The sequence below is a fragment of the Ovis aries genome, chromosome 9 (genome assembly GCF_016772045.2).
Source record: "Ovis aries strain OAR_USU_Benz2616 breed Rambouillet chromosome 9, ARS-UI_Ramb_v3.0, whole genome shotgun sequence".
NCBI lineage: Eukaryota > Metazoa > Chordata > Mammalia > Artiodactyla > Bovidae > Ovis > Ovis aries.
The window spans coordinates 74,217,471-74,238,779 of NC_056062.1; the positions used below are offsets into that span (position 1 = coordinate 74,217,471).

At 46.3% G+C, this 21,309-nt stretch overlaps 1 protein-coding gene across 1 annotated transcript in view; it reads right to left on the bottom strand.

Annotated features, from left to right (window-relative positions):
- The window catches only part of BAALC (BAALC binder of MAP3K1 and KLF4), a 99,580-nt gene that overhangs the window by 11,379 nt on the left and 66,892 nt on the right, over window positions 1-21,309 (bottom strand). Inside the window, exon 2 of the mRNA XM_027973154.3 lies at window positions 6,185-6,351. Within this exon, the coding sequence (XP_027828955.1) occupies window positions 6,185-6,351 (167 nt within the window). The remainder of the gene's footprint in view (window positions 1-6,184; window positions 6,352-21,309) is intronic.

Sequence of the window (21,309 nt, forward strand, 5' to 3'; positions counted from 1 at the left end):
AAGCAAACCCAAAAGGATGAAGCTTCTGAGGATGTGAAGGCCAGCCACAGACCAGAGTTTCGTGTGCCCAGAGCTACATCCATATTTACTTCTCTACCTTAGCTGAATAGTTGAGGAGACAGCTCTGGAGGAGGGAAACAGGAGTCCTCGGCCTGGAGAAACGGGTTGGAGAGTCATGTCTGGAGGCGGCCCTGAGCTCCCGAGCAATTCATTGGCATGGGAGAACAGGCAGCTACAGAGCTCCCCTTGTGTTGTCTGCTGGGCTCAGGGAGGGGTGGGGAGGAGACAGCCAATGATCTATCAGCTGCTTTTCAATCAAAAAGGTCCCAGGTGACTGGAGCAAATCAAGGTTTAACAGAGAAACAGCGCCCCACCGAGACAGTTCCAACTCGTGAAGCATCACTTCTGTCACATTCTTTCTGCCAGTTATCACCTATTAACACCAGGCATGAGACAGAGGCCAGTGGGAACTGAAAGAAAGATGTGGTTGGTCTGATGCGGTATGGATTGGAGCAGGGCTCCGAATGCGAGGTGCGGCTGCTCATAGGCATCAGCTGCCCCATCACCCTTCGGAAAGTGATCTGAACTGTGGGGATCGCTAGGGAGGAGAAGGGGATGACAGAGGATGAGATGATTGGATGGCCTCACCAACTCAATGGACATGAGTTTGAGTAAGCTGCGGGAGTTGGTGATGGACAGGGAGGCCTGGCATGCTGTGATTCATGGGGTCGCAAAGAGTCGGACACGACTGAGCGACTGAACTGAGCTGAACTACCATCCCCTACCAGTGACCTTTCATTTCCTTCGCAACACCATTTCGAATCTGTAAGGCTCTGTTCATTTACCCTGTGTTACCTGCCTCCCCAGGCTCAGTGCCATTAAAATCGGCAGCTGCCTCTTCCACTCCTGGACCCTTGGCATCAGAACAGTGCCTGGCACCCAGACAGCACTCCGTGGGTGAGCATCAGATGAATGAATCCAAAACGTTCTTACACTACCCGACAAGGAAATTTTCCACACCAGGTGAGGATTGCCTTTAACCCACAAACACGGTCTGTCAATCTGAACTGGACTACTGAGTAGACATGGGCATGATGATGCATGCTTCATGAACAGGTTCTTCTGGAGAAGGGAAGCTTTAAAAAAAGTGCCCAAGAACCCTTAGCTGGTGGCCTGATGATCTCCAGGGGAACGATGTGAAGTACTAATAGGTGATCTCGCGGGAGCCAAAGGCAGATCAGAAGAGGCCAGTGGATACTGCCTGAGCCAGACACAGAAGACGCAGGAAGCTCTAGCCTGGAGTACGAGACACACCAGGAAGAGACAGTGTGTCAAAAGCCCTGGATGGAATAGGAAGAAAATAATTTTCTCTTTATTTAAAAGATTTATGTATTTGTGTGTTTTTTGGCTGTGCTGGGTCTTTGTTGCTGCGTGCGGGCTTTCTCTAGTTACAGCAGCTCAGTCATTGAGGCACACAAGCTTTAGTTGCTCTCTGGCATGTGGGATCTTCCAAGACCAGGGATTGAACTGCTGTCCCTTACATTGGCAGGCAGACTGTTAACCACTAGATCACCAGGGAAGCCCAATCCTTTTTTTTTTTTTTTTAAAGCAGATTCTAGGCAGCTAAGAGCTGTGTTAACAGAAGCTTCAATCAGAGGTGGGCCTGTCTTGTAAGCTGACACCTTTGGTAGAAATCTTTGCCCTTGAGGAAGACAGGACAACTTGTGGCTGGTGAGGTCTCAGAACTGGAACACCACTGATGCACTTTAGCAATTGTCTGAACGCTTAAAACTGAAGCTATCTGCTCCTTGATCTTATTTTGGAAATACTTAGTACACAGCATTGTTCGCTGAATCTGAAAACACAAAAGCTGTGTGTTGGGCTTATCAGTGTGTGCCATCTCCCCCCCAGTGCTGTGCTGGTCATGTTGCTCAGATGTGTGATCCTCACTCCCAGCCACACAGTTTTCAGTGAGGCTGGAGCCTAGGCGGGGTGGGCTCTACCTGGCCCCCTTTTAACTACCATACAGTGGAGAGAGCTTTCCTGAAGCACCCCAGGCTCCATTCTTATCTGTACACTGGAGACAACAATATCCACACTGTGAGGATCAGTGATATGATGAAGTGCTTAGACCCCAGGCTGCATGTAGAAGACCTAAGAAAGATGGGACTAAGCACAGCTTACTGGCCTTTCATTCTTATGGTCCCTAACTGGAACTCATCTGCTGCCAGTTAGCATGTTAAGTGATATAACCACTTTGGAAAACTGTGTCAGTATCTGTTAAAGTCAAATATATACCCACCCTATGAGCCAGGAATTCTACCTCTGGGTATATACCCCAGAGAAGGGAATGTCTACCAAAGGGCACAAGCATGTTAACAGTTGGGACTTCCCTGGTGGTCCAGTGGTTAAAACTCCCAGCTGCCAGTGCAGGGGACACAGGTTCAATTCCTGGTCAGGGAACTGAGATCACACATGCCACATGATGTGGACAAAAAGGAAAAAAAGAATACAAAAAAGACTAAATATACATGTATATATGTAACATTCACTTTAAGCAACTATCAGTTCAGTTCAGTCGCTCAGTCATGCCCGACTCTGCGACCCCATGAATCGCAGCACGCCAGGCCTCCCTGTCCATCACCATCTCCCGGAGTTCACTCAGACTCATGTCCATCGAGTCAGTGATGCCATCCAGCCGTCTCATCCTCTGTCATCCCCTTCTCCTCCTGCCCCCAATCCCTCCCAGCATCAGAGTCTTTTCCAATGAGTCAACTCTTCGCATCAGGTGGCCAAAGTACTGGAGTTTCAGCTTTAGCATCATTCCTTCCAAAGAAATCCCAGGGTTGAGCTCCTTCAGAATGGACTGTTTGGATCTCCTTGCGGTCCAAGGGACTCTCAAGAGTTTTCTCCAACACCACAGTTCAAAAGCATCAATTCTTCAGCGCTCAGCCTTCTTCACAGTCCAACTCTTGCATCCATACATGACCACAGGAAAAACCATAGCCTTGACTAGACGGACCTTTGTTGGCAAAGTAATGTCTCTGCTTTTGAATATGCTTTCTAAGTTGGTCATTGTTATGCTCCGAGCCCGTATCTCCGAACCGACCGAGAGAGCAAGTCCACCACAGTAATGCAAAGGCAAGAAGGGAGTTTGTTTATTCCTAGTGTGCTAGGGCCCAAGTCTCATCCCACACAAGGGAATCCGACAAGAGCCCCGAACAAAGGAGTATGGCGGCTTATATACAGGCAGTTCTTTGTCTCAGTTACAGGAGTAGCTGGCGTTACATGATTGGCCAGGCAGGATGAGCACATATCCTGTCTCTTTCTGGTAAACATGACTCAGGTCCTAGAGACCATCGTTTGGTCCCTAACAGTCATAACTTTCCTTCCAAGGAGTAAGCGTCTCTTTTAATTTCATGGCTGCAATCACCTTTACTCTAATAAAAATTAATTTTAAAAAAGAACATCAACAGCTGTATTGTTTACAACAGCCCTAAACTGGAAACAACCCAATGTCCTTCAAGTACGAGTTAAATGGTGGTGTATTCATTTAACGGAATATACATGGCAGTGGAGATGAGGAAATTTTTGCAACTCACAACACCATGGATGATTCCCACTAGCATAATGCTGAACAAAAGAAGCTGGACCCAAAAGAGCACATACTATATGATTCCATTTATAAAAGTCAGAAATAAACAAAACTGATCTCTAATGCTAAATGTCAGAGACTGGTTATGTTATGGGGGTGGATGGTGACTGGCGCATCCAAGTCCCTATGGTCAGGGGCACATGGGATATTTGGAGTAATGATACTGTTCTGTGTCTCCTTACAGATAATGGCTACATGTGTGTGTCACCTTATTAAAATTCATCACACTTAGGACTGACTTGAACATTTTTCTATATGTATGGTGTATGTAGTAGATTGCTAATCCTTTGCTGTCTATCCACTGCAGACAGACTCCACTTCCTTGTCTTGCTGATGTTGGGTTTGTCCATGTGACTTACTTTGACCAATAGGAGGTCAGAGGGTCTGATGGGAGCAATGACATGAAATGGTTTTGCCCTCTTGGGTTTCCCACAGGCATAATAAACCCCAGAGAGCCGCTGCTCTTTTAGCCTGATTCCCAGAATAATATACACGGAACAGACTAAGCTAGACCTGGAGCCTGAAGTCAGGTCTAGCCATTCAAGTTGTGGTTGATTGCGAGGAGAAAGATTCCTGTTTTAAGCCACTGAATGTTGATTTGCTTTGTCATGCAGCATTATTGTGGCAATAGCTGACTAATACATTATTCTTCAACAAAAAAAGGACTTTAAGATCTAACTGCTCTGTTTTTCTTATAGTCACTTGTTTTAACTTAATGTTAGTGACACCCATCTCTAGCACTTATAGGACCTATTCATGTCATCTATCAAGTGAATTTCAGTTTCCTTGTCTATAAAATGGGATGGTGCTTACTTTACACGCTCTTGGGTGGAATGAGTGAGCCAGGAGACCTAAAGCGTGCGTGCTCAGTCGTGCTGACTCTTTGCGACCACATGGAGTATAGCCCACCAGGCTCCTCTGTCCTTGGGATTCTCCAGGCAAGAACACTGGAGTGGGTTGTCATTTCTTCCTCCAGGGGATCTTCCTGACCCAGGGATCAAACCCACATTTCCTGCACTGGCAGGTGGATTCTTTGCCACTGAGCCACCTGAGAAGCCCAGAAGACCTGAAAGCATGACACAATTTTAAAGCGATGGATTTTAAAGTGAAGGCACACTCACACCGGGTGAAGCTGCTTCCTTCCTTTTGTGCACATCTTGGCTCAAAAGGTGAGGCTGCGGTGTGGGGAGCAGGCTGGAGAACAAAAGTCAGGGCCTGCCCTAGAGCAGTGACCAAGCTTCTGGGGGTCGCTCTGTGGGACCCAGACTGCCTTGGGAGATGGCAATGATGCTTGGGCCTCTAGAAGGTCAGCAGACCATACAGGACCCCAGGAAGGCCACCGCTGCCCTCAAATCTACCCCCCAGCCATGACCCTCTGTGTGTCTGAAGAACTACCATCAGTGTTTCCTTTCACGGGGTTATGGTGCTGGGTGTCTAACCAGCCCCTGTTGAATCCTTACTGCCTTTCTCACTGCACTTCTCAGTTCCCAAAGAGCAGGCCCATCTGTTTTCCCATTTTGGTATCATTTCCACTGTGTGGATAAGAAATCTGAGACTCTGGAGGACTAAGTGATTTCTGCAAAGCCACTTAGTCCAGGAGTATTGGAGCTAAATTTGCAACAGGTTTTCTGACCAAAGCTTAGAGAGGCAACTCACTGATATGGGCAAGAATTCTATCATTAGATAATCCAGTCGGATCTTCAGACATACAATAGGTGGCAGTGGCCTGAGGGATAGGAGCAGTGAATTTTGACAGAGGAGACGGAAAAGACAGGTATTGAGTGAGCAGGTAAGTAGTGGACTTTGAAGTGGGTTATGGGGGGTGGTGAGGGAGTGAGAGGGAAGAATGGAGTCAGGGCAGGTGCGGAAAGACTGCAGACCCCTGTGCTGATCTGCTAAGGAGCAGCAGCAGAAAGAGTACTTCCCAAGAATGGCTCTGAGAGAAAAGAAAGAATCAGAAAGGATGCCAGCCAGGTCCAGGGACTCTGCAGCCCCACTCCATCTCCAATAGCAACAGTGTGGGGTGGTGCCGTCACCACATCCTACAACAGGAGCCCCGCCCCGGGGACCCTCCTGCTGCCCGCCTGGCTGGAGGGTGAGGTAAGACTCCAGGCTTGCCTCCTACATGCTGGGCTCTGGTCTCGTTCCCTGCCAAGCCCTGTGACGGCTGACTGCCTGGCCTGGGATAGTTCCTGCAACCAGTACAGTCCTCACTATCAAGATGTGACAGCAAAGAGACCCTTGAACAAAGCTGTATTTAAACAAACACACACTTCCTCTAGAGCCCAAATATCAAGGACCCATTTCCGCTGATTGAACTAAACACAGCAGCCCTCAAGGCAGGAGGTGGGAGGTGGGGCCGTGCTGTTTTCTTTGCAATGATTTTCACACGGGTGGGTGCAGAATTTCCTTTGGCAAGGTGAACCATCACGGCTGCTTCCGTGGATGCAGTCTCAGCGTGGCTCTACCTGAAAGCAACCTTCTCCCCCCTGACTCCGGTCCCCAGTCTGTTCTGCGGCTGTGACCTACCTCTGCAGTTCGCAGGCTGTTCTGTTTCTGGGCCAGGGGGCCTGAGCTGAGGCTCTGAGGGTTCGGGCACTGGGTCCCACAGCTCATCTTCTTCTCTGGGTTGGATATTCCGCTCGGGGCTGTCGATCGGGGCACGCCGTTGGAGGTCACACCATCTTCCAGCACACCTGCGGGGAGGGAAACAGAGCAGGGGACTAGAGTCTTGCCCATGGCAGTTGCTGCAAACAATCCCCAAGACAGCAGAAATGAAGAAATAAATGTCATCCAGAAATCCCATCATGCAGAGCTACATTTTTCTATAAGACGACGTGTGGGTTTTTTCCTCTTCCTTTTTAAAAAAAAATTAAAAAAATAATTTTTGACCACATGGCATGCCACGTGCAGTCTTATTTCCTTGACCAGAGATCGAACCTGTAACCCCTGTGTGTTGAAAGCCTGTAGTCTTAACCACCAGACAAGTCTCCGTTTTTACAAAAATGAGACTTTAAAATAATTTTGTAACCTCAAATTATTACTTAATAATACATCATTGACATTTTCCCACACCCTTAAGTATTCTGCCATACACTTTGTCTGGTCTGTCACTGTATGGATATGTCACTATTTATTTAACTAATGCCCTCTAATTGGATATTTATTTTTACCTTTTCACATCAAATGTTACAGTGATGAAAGCCAGTGGGGCTAAAGTTTTATTCTTAATTATCTCCTAGGATAAATTCCTAGAGGTGGGATTACTAGTTTGAAGGTAACACATTGTTTTTTACATAATTCCATTTCAAGGTGTTGGACTGAGTAGGTGGTTCCTCCCAGGGAAGGCCAGGAAAGGACAGAATGAAGTTTAAATATGGCCTCAGTGAAAAGCAAGAGGGTGTAATTCCCTGGTGGTCCAGTGGTTAGGACTCCGAGCTGTCACTGCTGAGGGCGAGGGTTCAATCCCTGGTCAGTCAGGGAACTAAGATCCCACGAGTTGTGGGGGGAGGCCAAAAAAAAAGAAAAAAAGGAAAAAGAAAAGCAAGAGGAGGACTTCATGGATAAAGAGTATTTAATTGAAAAGACAAAAGGTGGTCCAGGGAGCACTGGGGGTGGGGGTGGCAAGGGCGAGACAGGAAGACAGCAGAGGCTGTGATGGCCACAGGGAGGCCCAGGGCAGCAGGGCAGGCCAGTCCCTCTGCTCCTCCAAGGCCAGTCGGCAATGACGGAGCTGTCTGTGAGGGTAGGACGCTGTGATACAAAAAGAAACATACATTTGGTCTTGGTCCCCGGTTCCCGGCACAGAGCTCCTAAAACCCTTGTCATTTCCCGAGTAATAACGGGGACAGCAGCACCTTCGGTGACAACATTTTGTATTTGCTCATGTTTCCTGACGCAGAGCTCCCAAACTCCTTGGAATTTCATGAGTGACAGGAAAGAGAGGAGCGCTATTTGTTATAAGGAGGCCACTCCTGGTGGCCCCCTAGGTGGCCCCCTTCAGGATGAGGGCTAGTTGCCAGGAAGACCTGACCTTGAGTAGGAGCTTGGAACTTTCAGCCCCACCTTCCAGCCTCTGGGGAGCGGAGAGGGACTGGGAACTTGAGTTGGTAACTGATGATGCCTACATGATTAAACCTCCCTAAACATCCCTACGTGACAGTGTTTGGGGGAGCTTCCAAGTTGGTGAAAGCATACAGATGCTGGGAGGGTGCACACCGCAGCTCCACAGCTCAGATCCTGTGCTTAGAACTCTTTCAGACCCTGCCCTGTGTACCTCTTTATCCAGCTGTTCATTTGGATCATCCATAATATCCTTTACAAATAAAATGTAAACATAAGATATATTACTTATATGCCTATTGGCTAATTGTGTGTGTGTGTTTAAATTTTTGAGTCTTTGCCTGTCTTACTTTTGGGGTGTTGGGGTGTTACTTTGGGGGTCTTAATTTTGGGGTGTTTGCTTTCAAACTTAAGGAAAATAAACAAAATCCTTTCCCAGAGTGTTGAGAAATCTGGCACGAGGCAGGCATCAGAAGCTGTGTATCTGATACACTAAGAGAGGGAGGGGCAGAGCTGATGAGGCTGCAGTCTCCGTGCAGCTAAGGGAGGGACCTGAAGGACACACATGTCCACATGCCACCCACCTGCTCTGCAAAGTGCTAGGAGGCTCCTGACCATGGTCACAGGATAGAAATCCAAATTCAAAACACTAAGTCAATATGGACGATGCCTGATCGAAAGTTTCCTGACTGGCAGGCACTCTGGATAAGCTCCAGATGTGTTGAGAAATGGCTGGATTCCTTCAGCTGGGTTCACCCCAAATCTCTGTGCTCCTCTTCCTCCACCAGCTGGCAGCCTGCCCCCCTTCTCTTCCCATCCTCCCTCCATCCTGCATCAGCAGTGCTTCAAACGCATATGCAGACACCCCAGCATACATACTCAATCTCCATCCCCACTGCCCCCTGCAAACAGCTGCCCCTCAGCCTAGGGAAATGCAAACCGCAAACCAGGAGAATGACTCAGGTGAAGAGGCCCATGAAGACCCTGGAAGCAGGTCTGTGTGATTTGGACGGGTAATTCCAGGATCCTGGCACCCACAGAAGAGTCTAAAGCAGAGCTTCTTATCATGGTCCACTGTTGTTACTGGTCTGCTGTAGGATAACTATAAGAACTGAACACAAGCATTTGGAAATGTACGGATGTGAGAGCTGGACCATAAAGAAGGCTGAGCATGGAAGAATTGATGCTTTCGAATTGTGGTGACTCTTGATAGTCCCTTGGGCTGCAAGGAGACGAAACCAGTCAATCCTAAAGGAAATCAACCCTGAATATTCATCGGAAGGACCGATGCTGAAGCTGAAGCTGAACCTCTAATACTTTGGCCACCTGATGTGTAAAGCCGACTCACTGGAAAAGACCCTGATGCTGGAAAAGATTGAGGGCAACAGGAAAAGGGGATGACAGAGGATGAGATGGTTGGATGGCATCACTGACTCAATGTACATGAACTTGAGCAAGCTCCAGGAGATAGTAAGGGACAGGGGAGCCTGTCATGCTGCAGTCCATGGGGTCTCAAAGAGTCGGACACAACTGAGCAACAACAACAAATGACCATCTGACATCACTGGAACATCCAAGGGTGAACCTGTCCGACTGAACTTATCTGGTTGAAGAGGGTATAGACCAGTTTTAGTGTTGTCAAACTCATGAGGTGAGCCACAATTGCTGCGAGAGGGGTGTTAATCATATACATAGGACCATTTATTTGTCTGTGATGGACTGGGAAAAAGAAAAGCAACTTGGCCAAGAGCAGACAGTGGAGAACACAGAAGCCGAGAGGCAACAGGAAGTGGGACCGGGCACAAGGCAGAGCTCCAAGCTCCTGGCACCTGTTCTACTGTCCTGTAGTATTTCACTTACAAAAAGCAAATTTAGACAGAACTATTAAGAATTTCAGGATGGCACCTGCAGGGCATTAAATCCTAAGCACAGACCCCTTCTGAGCCTGGCAGGCCCTGCGGGGCTGCCCTGGTGGCACCCCCAGGAAGAGGCAGTCCTGACAACACAGATCGAGGCAGAGCTGCTGTGGCTGCAGTGCATATGGTCAGTCCTACCCTCTCAGCAGCCCGCTGACTCCCTGCGTGTCTCTGCTGAGGCTCACGACTCCTAGAAACATTGCCATTCATTTGGTCTAGTGTTTTCAGTTTTCACTGGTGGCTGAACAAAAGTTAGAGCTCCTTCTTAATCCCCAGTCTAGGGACTTCCTCAACGATTAAATGGGAAGAATAATTCCCACTTCCTGGGCTATTGTAAGGGTTAAACAAGACAACATATATTAAGGTTCTAAGACTTCAGCAATATGTGAACCATGAACTCCCTGATGTTCAAGCTGGTTTTAGAAAAGGCAGAAAAACCAGAGATCAAATTGCCAACATCCCCTGGATCATCAAAAAAGCAAGAGAGTTCCAGAAAAACATTTATTTCTGCTTTATTGACTATGCCAAAGCCTTTGACTGTGTGGATCACAATAAACTGTGGAAAATTCTTCAAGAGATGGGAATACCAGACCACCTAACCTGCCTCTTGAGAAATCTGTATGCAGGTCAGGAAGTAACAGTTAGAACTGAACATGGAACAACAGACTGGTTCCAAATAGGAAAAGGAGAACGTCAAGGCTGTATATTGTCCCCCTGCTTATTTAACTTCTATGCAGAGCACATCATGAGAAACGCTGGACTGGAAGAAACACAAGCTGGAATCAAGATTGCCGGGAGAAATATCAAGAACCTCAGATATGCAGAGGATACCACCCTTATGGCAGAAAGTGAAGAGGAACTAAAAAGCCTCTTGATGAAAGTGAAAGAGGAGAGAGAAAAAGTTGGCTTAAAGCTCAACATTCAGAAAACGAAGATCATGGCATCTGGTCCCATCACTTCATGGGAAATAGATGAGGAAACAGTAGAAACAGTGTCAGACTTTATTTCTTTGGGCTCCAAAATCACTGCAGATGGTGAGTGCAGCCATGAAATTAAAAGATGCTTACTCCTTGGAAGAAAAGTTATGACCAACCTAGAGAGTATATTCAAAAGCAGAGACATTACTTTGCTGACTGAGGTCCGTCTAGTCAAGGCTATGGTTTTCCAGTGGTCATGTATGGATGTGACAGTTGGACTGTGAAGAAGGCTGAGCGCTGAAGAATTGATGCTTTTGAACTGTGGTGTTGGAGAAGACTCTTGAGAGTCCCTTGGACTGCAAGGAGATCCAACCAGTCCATTCTGAAGGAGCTCAACCCTGGGATTTCTTTGGAAGGAATGATGCTAAAGCTGAAGCTCCAGTATTTTGGCCACCTCATGCGAAGAGTTGACCCATTGGAAAAGACTCTGATGCTGGGAGGGATTGGGGGCAGGAGGAGAAGGGGACGACCCAGGATGAGATGGCTGGATGGCATCACTGACTCGATGGACGTGAGTCTGAGTGAGCTCTGGGAGTTGGTGATGGACAGGGAGGCCTGGCGTGCTGCGATTCATGGGGTCACGAAGAGTCGGACACGACTGAGCGACTGAACTGAACTGACTGAACTGAACTGAATATGTTTGGCACATGGGCTTCCCAGATGGCTCAGAGGGTAAAGAATCTGCCTGCAATGCTGGAGATGCAGGCAGATGTGAGTTTGATTCTCAAGTTGGTAAGATTCCCTGGAGGAGGGCATAGCAACCCACTCCAGTATTTTTTTCCTGGAGAATCCCCATGGACAGAGGAGCCTGGTGGGCTATCGTCCACAAGGTCGCAAAGAGTCAGACATGACTGAAGTGATTGAGCATGCATGTCACTTTGCTCTTATTATTATTTAAGGTCCAACACCAGCCGCCTTGACTCCTCAGGTGCCCCCCTCTATCAGCCATATTAATTACATTCTTGATCTATGAGTCACACAAGCAGGGTCTATGGAAAGCTCAACGACTGGCCCACTGAGCCTGATGCGAGCACGCGCGCGCGCGTGTGTGTGTGTGTGTGTGTGTGTGCTCAGTTGTTCAGTTGTGTCTAACTCTTTGCGACACCATGGACTGTAGCCCACCAGGCTCCTCTGTCCATGGAATTTTCCCGACAAGAATACTGGAGTGGGTTGCCACTTCCTGCTCCAGGGGATCTTCCCAACCCAGGGATTGAACCCGTGTCTCCTTCACTGGCTGGCAGACTCTTTACCACCAAACCACCTGGGAAGCTCATACTGAATCTGATAAATAAGAAAATCCCTGATCATAAGCAGTGAAACAGGGCCAAGCTTGGAGCCTGGCATTGCCAGTGAGCAGGACCATCTGCTCAGTGTGGTCAAGAGGTCACTGCAGGGGGTCAAGGATACGGAGTAATTTACTGTTACTTCTGCCTACAATCCATCAGGTGGTTTCACTGCATGGATTTAATTTGACGTGTCTAGTTCCAAAAATAATATTAGAAAACCTGTCAACTATAAAAGTACACAAGGGGAAAAGAATTTTTACCTCATCGTGCCCAGATAACAAGGAGGTGATGTCCTTCTGACAGATGCTACTGGTGCCCCCACCCAGGTTCAGTTATCTGACCCCAGCTATGGTGCATGCTGGTGGCCAATAGCTCATGCCTGCCCCCTTCTCCTAAGGCCTGTCTTTGGTCAAAGGAGGCCCCCTCACCGGGAGAGGCTCAGTTGATTATGTCAGGTATAGTCCACGGCCAATAAAAAGTGTGTAGGGGTGTGTGTATAAGAGCCCAGTTACCCACGCCTCTGAGCAGGATAATTTCTACAAAAAACTTTTCTCCAAAGTAACTCGGGGAGGAAGCTGGGACTAGACTCATCCTGAAACTAACACATCTTCGCCCAGCGCCCTCCCCTGGCCCACCCTGCTTCCTTGGCTCCCTCCCTCACATGGTTCTCCTCCCAGGAGTATCTCCAGGAGTCAGCTGCATACAATCCCCATCTCGGGCTCTGCTTCAGGAGAACCAAACTTCAGACAGCATATATTCCCTGCATGCTCAATATATTCTTTCTGCCTCATCACACTGACCTTCCCCTCGTCTTCGCCCTGCTCCAGGTCCTAGAACTCTGACTTGAAAAGCACCATATTCACAGGCTCCCTTGCCCACTGGCTTCTAGTTGGGTGTGCCAGTGGGCATCACGAGCTATTGAGCTGGGGTCTCTGCAGTAGTACACTGAGGTAGGGCCTTTACTTTCCTAGCTCCCTTCCAGTAGAGTTTCCATGGGTGCCTGTGTCCTCTACACACTCCTCCACCAGAAAAGGGTATAGAATCAAGAAAAGCCAGAGAGACTGTGTCATTGGGAGGCTCCTGGTGGCTTCGAGGGGAGCTCAGAGGAGTGATGGTAAGAGAGAACAGATGGTAAGCTGTTGAGTAGGGAGCTACAGATGCTGTATCAGTCAGAGTGCAGAGCTGCAAGCAACAAAAATTGACGCCAGTGAATTAAAGTCTAAAAGTGATTCATTTAAATAATCCGAGAAGCTCACAGAATATCTGGAAGGGCTGGAGACTGAGACACAGAGGCTGTCAATCGAGGAACAATGTCCCAAATCCTTCTATGGAGCTTGTCCTAGCAGCCCCTGGACCATGGAAACTCACCTTGGCATTGTTGCCACAGTTACACTGAAAAACTATTGTTGTTTTTCTGAAATTCAAGTTAACCAGGTGTCCTGAATTTTATCTGGCAACCCTATAGGGTGCCAAGTCACCCAGACTGGGGGGACGCTGTTGTGAAAGTTGCGTTGTACTAGATCCCGAGCTTCATCCGCATCCCTCCTCCAGGCCAGCCCTCTCCTACCTGGGACCTGGGGGAGTGAACCTTATTCTGTAGGAAAAGAAACTGAAGTTTAACTCCGGTTCTGTATATGTCCAAAGCTGGTGGTCTCAGCAAGTATTCATTCACATTACCTTCGAGGAAAAGCTCCCAAGGAGGCAGTTCTCAAATTTTAGTGTTTGCGAGAGCCACCTAAGTGAAAGAAAAAGTCACTCAGTCGTGTCCAACTATTTACAGTCCATGAAATTCTCCAGGCCGAATACTGGAGTGGGGAGCCTTTCCCTTCTCCAGGGGATCTTCCCAACTCACGGATTGAACCCAGGTCTCCCGTATTGCAGGCAGATTCTTTACCAGCTGAGCTACAAGGGAAGCCCAAGAGAGCCACCTAAAGTCCCTGTTAAAATACAGGTCCTTACATCCACCCCCACCCCAGAATTTCTGATTCATTGGGGGCTCAGGAATATACATTTTAACAAGTTCTTTCCATCCTTCCCCACCTCCAGTGATTCTGAGGCAAGGAATTCTAAAGACTACACTTCTACGCTCCTGGCATAGAGATCAACACTCCTACTAGTTTTGAAGGTTCACTGAAAAATGCCTACCGCCATTTCTTTCCACAGTGAATTCTGTAGCAGTAAATTGAGGGACATTTGTGTGCCCCTGGGGTATGTCCTTTTTGGACACCCTTCACAAAATGTTCATTCCATCCAGAAGACAAGCCAAATCACTGACTCTGCCAGAAGAGGGGAAACAGTTGTGTCCAAAGCTGGATGACAAATTGCAACCCAGGACTTCTTGCCAGTTTCTTGCTATTTTTGGAAATGGAACTGGGAGAGGGGCAGAGCATAGAAGTTAAAAAAGATAGCCAGGAACTGTGCGGGAAGCAGGACAAAGGGCCATTTCTCCTTAACCCTTGTTGAAGGTGATCACAGATTTCAGTCACTGAAACCACCTGCAAGTCATTCCCTCAACGCTCAAAATCCAAAATGCTGAGCCATTAGCAGTCTGTTTGGGAAGAATCTTCTAAAGTCACATCAGATAAAATTCTGGCTCACCAAACACTATCTGGGCTCAGGCTCTGACTATGTGGCTGATGATAAGTCTGTCTGAACTGAGTTATAAGTTACATAAACTGCAACTACCCAGCCACTTACTGAGAATTTGTTCCCTCAATTTTTCAAAATGAACTAGAATGGGAAGGTGTTTGTCATTTCTTCATGCTTGTGGGTAATTTCTGATTACACACATGACGGGTAAGAAGCTTATATGTGACTTTTGGAAAATATTTATTTATTTATTTGGCTGCTCAGGTCTTGGTTGCGGCAGGCAGGAGTTTTCGTTGCAACTCATGGAACTCTCTAGATGTGGCTCGAAGGCTTAGTTGCTCCCAAGCCTGTGGGATCTTAACTCTCCGACCAAGGATTGAACCGGAGTCACCTGCATTGTAAGGCAGATTCTTAACCACTGGATCATCAGGAAAGTCCCTACGTGTGACTTTTTGTGTGACTGGTATAAGAAAATCCTTAAAATGGTTAGCAACCCTTACAATCACTGTCACTTGATCTTGGGGAAGGATGGGGAAAGAATTGTTTTTTCAAGTGTATGGGATAACTGAATATCTACACAAAAAAGACTGAAGTTGGGCCCTGTTTCTCACGATATACAAAAGTTAACCCAAAGTGGATCAAAGATCTAAATGTAATCGCTTAAACTATTAAACACTTAAAAGAAAACATTGATGTAAATTTTCACAACCTTGGATTAGGCAATGGTTTCTTAAAAATGACCCCAAAAGCAACAAGAATAAATTACAGATCATCAAAATTTTAAACTTTTGTGCTTCAAAGGATACCATGTGTAAAGTGAGAAGACAATTCACTGAACAGGAGAACAATTTTTGAAATTAGATATCTGGTAAGGGAGTCTTCGGAAAAGGCGATGGCACCCCACTCCAGTACTCTTGCCTGGAAAATCCCATGGCCGGAGGAGCCTGGTAGGCTGCAGTCCATGGGGTTGCGAAGAGTTGGACATGACTGAGCGACTTCACTTTCATGCACTGGAGAAGGAAATGGCAACCCACTCCAGTACTCTTGCCTGGAGAATCCCAGGGATGGGGGAGCCTGGTGGGCTGCCGTCTCTGGGGTCGCACAGAGTCGGACACAACTGAAGCGACTTAGCAGCAGCAGCAGCAGCAAGGGAGTCTTACTACCCAAAACATACAACTCAACAATAAAAAGACATACAGCTCAATTAAAATATAGGCAAAGGAGGTGAAGAGACAGTTTTCCAAAAAAGATACGCTAACAGCTAATAAGCACATGAAAAGATGTTCAAGGTCACTAGTTACCAGGAAAATACAAATAAAAACCACAATATCACTTCAAACCCAATGGAATGGCTATAAAAAGGACAAATAATGACAACTTTTGATGAAGATGTGGAGAATTTAGAACACTTTTATACTGCTAATGGGAACATAAAATGGTCCAGTCACTTTAGAAATCAGTCTGGCCGATCCTCCAAAGGTTAGACATAGTTGCCACAGGACCCAGAAATTCCAGTCTTAAGTATACCCCCAAGAGAAATGAAAACCTATATCCACACAAAGACTTGTACATGAATGTTCACAGCAGCATTATAACAGCCCCAAAGTGGAAATACCCTAAAAATCCACCAGCTGATGGATGAATAAAATAAGGTATATACCTACAGTAGACTATTAGCAGCAAACACAATGAAATACTGAGACAAGTTGCAACATTGGTAAACCTTGACAACATTATGCTAAGTGAAAGAAGCCAGTTACAGAAGGCCACATATGGTATGATTCCATTTATGAGAAAAGATCAGAAAAGAGGCAAATCTGTAGACAGAAATGTAGATTAGTGGTTGCCTGGAGCTGGGGAGGTTGGAGGGGCAATGACGAGTGCCTGTTAATAGATACAGGATTCTTTTTAAGTGATGAAAATGTTCTAAAATTGTGGGGACGGTTGCAGAGTTCTGAGAATATATGAGCAGCCATTTAATTGTACACTTGAAATAGGTGAATTGTATGGTGTGTGAATTATAGCTCAATGAGCTGTAATTTTAAAATGGTGAGCAACACATTTTAGAATGGTATATCGTCTTGAGAAAACAGAGCACATTTGGATTTGAACAGCAACAGTCAGGGAGAGAGACCGACTGATGGACTTCAAGTCCATAAGGATGCCGGCAGTACTCACTTCTCAGTCCCCGAAGGTCATGAGTCCCACCTGGGAGAGCCCCGGAGATGGAGCTCCAGCCTGCCACACCTGCCCTTGCCTGTGGGGCTTGGTGGTGAAAATGGCTCCCCTTGTCCCCTGCCATGATACCCAGCAGTGTGCAAGAAAGACATCTGCTGAGAGCAGCGGGCCCCAAGAAGGAAGGAAAGTCTCATCTGTCCCCAGTGAAACCACCCCTGAATTCTATTCCCAAAGAAACACTCAGGAGAATGCACACAAGCAATGAACTGGGAGCCTGAATTCTCTCCCCAATGAGACACTCTGCTGCTGCTAAGTCGCTTCAGTCATGTCCGACTCTGTGTGATCCCATAGACAGCAGCCCACCAGGCTTCCCTGTCTCTGGAATTCTCCAGGCAAGAGTACTGGAGTGGGTTGCCATTTCCTTCTCCGATGCATGAAAGTGAAGTCGCTCAGTTGTGTCCGACTCTTCTCGACCCCATGGACTGCAGCCTTACCAGGATTCTCTCCCCATGGGATTTTCCAGGCAAAAGTACTGGAGTGGGGTGCCATTGCCTTCTCCGAATGAGACACTCAGGAGATCACAAACAAGCAATAAACTGGGAGGTAGCCAAAAGGAAAACTCACAGTCTTCCTTTTCTTCTCCTGACCAATACCCTTAGAACCTATCGGTCTTAGCCTTTGCTCTCACTTTGATCCCCTCGGTGGCACCTCCCTTCCTTGAAGCTTCCACCTCTGCTCAGAGATCATTACAGAGTAGATACTCCAGGGAGGGGATGGCCATATCTCTGAGTTAATTACCTCGGGGCTGTCTCGACTCTGTAATAAAAACTCACCTCTCTCTCCCATCAAAGAGCTTATTGTTTCAAAGGTACACAATACTGCTATGCTATGAACATAACAATGCCATATGCTTTTCCATAGTCTTCCTCCCAAATTGCCCAAAACACTTCTCTGATATTCTCTGCTCATTTTGTCTTTCCTTGAAAAATTTTTCTTTTTTTCTTTTGGTAGTTATGAAGTTACAAAGTTATTTTTGTCTGTATCGAAGAAATATTCTTTAATTGAAGTATAGCTGAAGTACAATGCAGTAATACATAAGTTACAAATGTATTGAATAATTATCTTAAACTTTAAAAATGTCTCCCTTGTGTATTAGCTTGCTAGGGCCATCACAACAAAGTACCACAGGTTGAGTGGTTTAAAACAATAGAATTCATGACCTAATTTTACCTTAATTACCTCTTTAAGAGTCTGTCTCCAAATATAATCATATTCTGAGGTACTAGGGATTGGGTTATCAATATCTCAATTTTGAGGGGACTGTATCATCTCGCTTTTCCTTTTATAAAATAAATGTTTTTCCTTTTATAAATAAATGTTTATATTTTGCTTGTATGAGAAATAGATATTTCATATACAAAATTGACTATATTGGTAAAAATATATATAAGAAAATGAAAATTATTCATAATCCCACCAACCAGGGATAGCTGTGAGTTGACGTTTTACCTACTATGTCCCTAAACATTTTTCACTGCTTAAACATACAGCTTTTAAGAAATGAGATGAGGCCCTAATCCTGCTCCATTTTCCCCCTTACCTATCACCATTTCTACTCAGCCTTGTTCCTCCTTCATCTGCTTCTTCGTCTTCATAGATCACTTACACTTTTATCATCTGTCTTTCAATTAACCAATCATTTGAAAAATATTCACTGCCTACTGGGGCTTCCCTGGTGACTCAGATAGTAATGCAGGACATCTGGCTTTGATCCCTGGGTCAGGAAGATCCCCTGGAGGAGGGCATGGCAACCCACTCCAGTATTCTTGCCTGGAGGATTCCATGCACAGAGGAGCCTGGCGGACCGCAGTCCATGGGGTCACAAGAATGGTACACGACTGAGCAACTAACACAACACACAGTGCCTGTTACGTGCCAGGCGCTACGCTGGGTGCTGGGTTACACCTGAGGCTTACAGCCCAGCAGGGTTGCAGCTCAGGCCTCCCCCAGCCCACCTTCCTTTTCTTACCGCCCCTCCCCGTCTCTTCTAAGTCCCCCACTTCCACACCAGAGGGAATACCAGGGATGGAGGGAAAGATTGAATTCTCATTGGTGGCAGAAGGAAGACAAGAAATTGAACTGGTGTAGACATAATTCTCTATGAGGGATGAAGGGCGAGGCAAGGCAGAAGGGCATTTGCAAGACAGTAAGTCACATCCATCACGTATCTGATGCCCCCTTCCTCACCCACATGGTCTGGTCTGGAGTGCACCATCCTACTCAGGCTGAAATTGCCTCTTCAGAGAACTGTTTATCTGAGCAACCCCAGGAACCCTGAACAGCGGTGTCCTTATCACAGAACAGGGCAATGAACCGATGCCTCAGAAGGAAGTCCCAGGAGTCGGGTGGGACAGGTCCCCTCCAAGGGCTGTGACATTCCTTGGCCAAGGCCCTGCCCATCATGGTCCCATTTTTTGGTAAGCAAGCTTGAAAGGGGAGGCTTACTTTGATCATTTTTTCTTACCCCACATCCTTATGTGTTCAGACAACATATCCTGCTTGTGGCCTGGCTTTTTTCCACAACGTCTGCAGATCTAATCAGTCAGGGATTTAAAAACACCCCAGGGGTTACCTCTCACACGGCTCCAAAGGTGGCTGGCTCCACGCTCGTCTCCTCAGCCTGCCCTGGACATCTGCTTAGCTGGTGAAATTGTCCTCAGGGAAGTCTTCCAATGCAATTTTCCTGCCTGTTTTCTTTTTGCCTTGGTTCAGTCGCTTTGGGGATGGATAGCCCTTTAAGGAAGGGGCAGCTGGTTTCTTGCTTTTTTAAAAAAAAATTCCTTGACATTTCTAAATTTAGTACAACTAGCTTTTATAGCAGGCTTTTGTAGGCCAGCTTTAGCTGGTACTGAATTGTTCTCTTAGGTAGACATTAGAAATTTAGTGATAAAACCTCATTAGATATAAGAAATACATTTGGGTCAATCAGAATCAGGAGATTTAGGTCAACTGAATTGAAATTTTAATTCTTGGAAATTTAAAATTATCCAAAGCAATCAATCAATTCTCTAGCATCTCCGAGCACCTCCTCTGTGCCTACCAGCACTGGGCTGTCCTTGGAGGATGGAAAAGGCCTGCCTGCCTGAATCCTTCCTACTTCTGTAATTTAATTAGAAATTCAATAGCTTATTTAAGAATTACTGGAAAATAGACCCATGCAAAATTTAAATAACAAGGTATCATTTCTCACCCTTCAGAGTGGCAAAAGTTAAGAAGTCTGATAATATTAAATGTTGAAAGGTGTCAGCGAGTGAATTCTCTTATAAATTGCTGGTGGGAGTGCAAATAGAACTATCTATTTTAGAGGACCACTGGTAGAATTTAGGCAAGTTTAGAATTGTGCACATCATGACTCAGCAATTTCTTTTTTAAATTTCTTTTGCTGGCTGCACCTTGAGGCATGTGGGATTTTAGTTTCCAGAACAGGGATCAAACCCATGACCACTCCCCTCCCACCCCTCACCCCATGCAGTGGAAGCCTGGATTCTTAACCACTGGGCATCCAGGGAAGTCCCCCTTGACTCAGCATTTTCTGAGTCTACTACTTAGAAAGAGTCTGCTACTACTACTTTCTATCTACTGTAGAAAATCTCTTTACATTGGCACCCAGGCCTGTTGAGGACATTCTTTACACCCCTATAACAGTGAAAAATGGAATCAACGTAGCCATTCATTAGTTGGATAATTACTAAATTAACTGTGTTTTACCTACATTGTGAAATTCTATACAGTAATTTAAAAAGCATAAAGATTTATGTAGGTAAAAATCCAGTATATAATCTCTTTCTTGGCAAGCTCAGTGGTGTTTGATTCTCTGCAACTGCATGGACTGTAGCCTGCCAGGTTCCTCTGTCCATAGAATTTTCCAGGAAAGAATACTGGAGTTGGTTGCCATTTCCTACTCCATCAGTATATAATAATAAGTGGAATAAAGCAATTAGATGATAAACATGTAAGAATGACAGTTTTTATATAGGAAAGAAAAAACTATATTACATACTACGTTATTATTATATTTTTGCATGATACATACACACATGTGTATATACACACGTGTGTACACACCATTCATCACTGTTGGAATTTTTTGTTCCAGGTCTGCCTGCTCCACTAGTCTGGTTGCTCCACAAAGCCAAGGACCATACCTGTCTTGTTCATGACAAGATCTGGCATGTATTAGGCATTCAAGAAATGTTTGTTGGAAGAGTCCTGAACCGTTGAGCAGGTTGCCAGAGCTAGAATCATCACTTAGAAAGAAGCTGTCTATAGACCTCTGTGTGTTCAGTGTTTCCTCCTGTGATGGACTGAAGAGCTGGAATCCCAAAGAAGCAAATGCAAAGGTGCAGCAGGCCAGCGGTTCCCATGACTGCGGCGGTATCAGGAAGTGGAGGAAAGAGCTCACATAAACAGCATAATGACTCCCCAGGAGAGACCTGTTAAAGGCTGCTGGCCACTCACCCCACACCCCTCTTCAGGTCACTGTGACTCTCAGGAGCTCCCAATCAGGACAGATGTCTTTCCAGGATTTGGGGCTGAGTGCAAACTCTAAGTCCAGTTGCCCTTTCGGGGATCATGCTGCAGGAAGG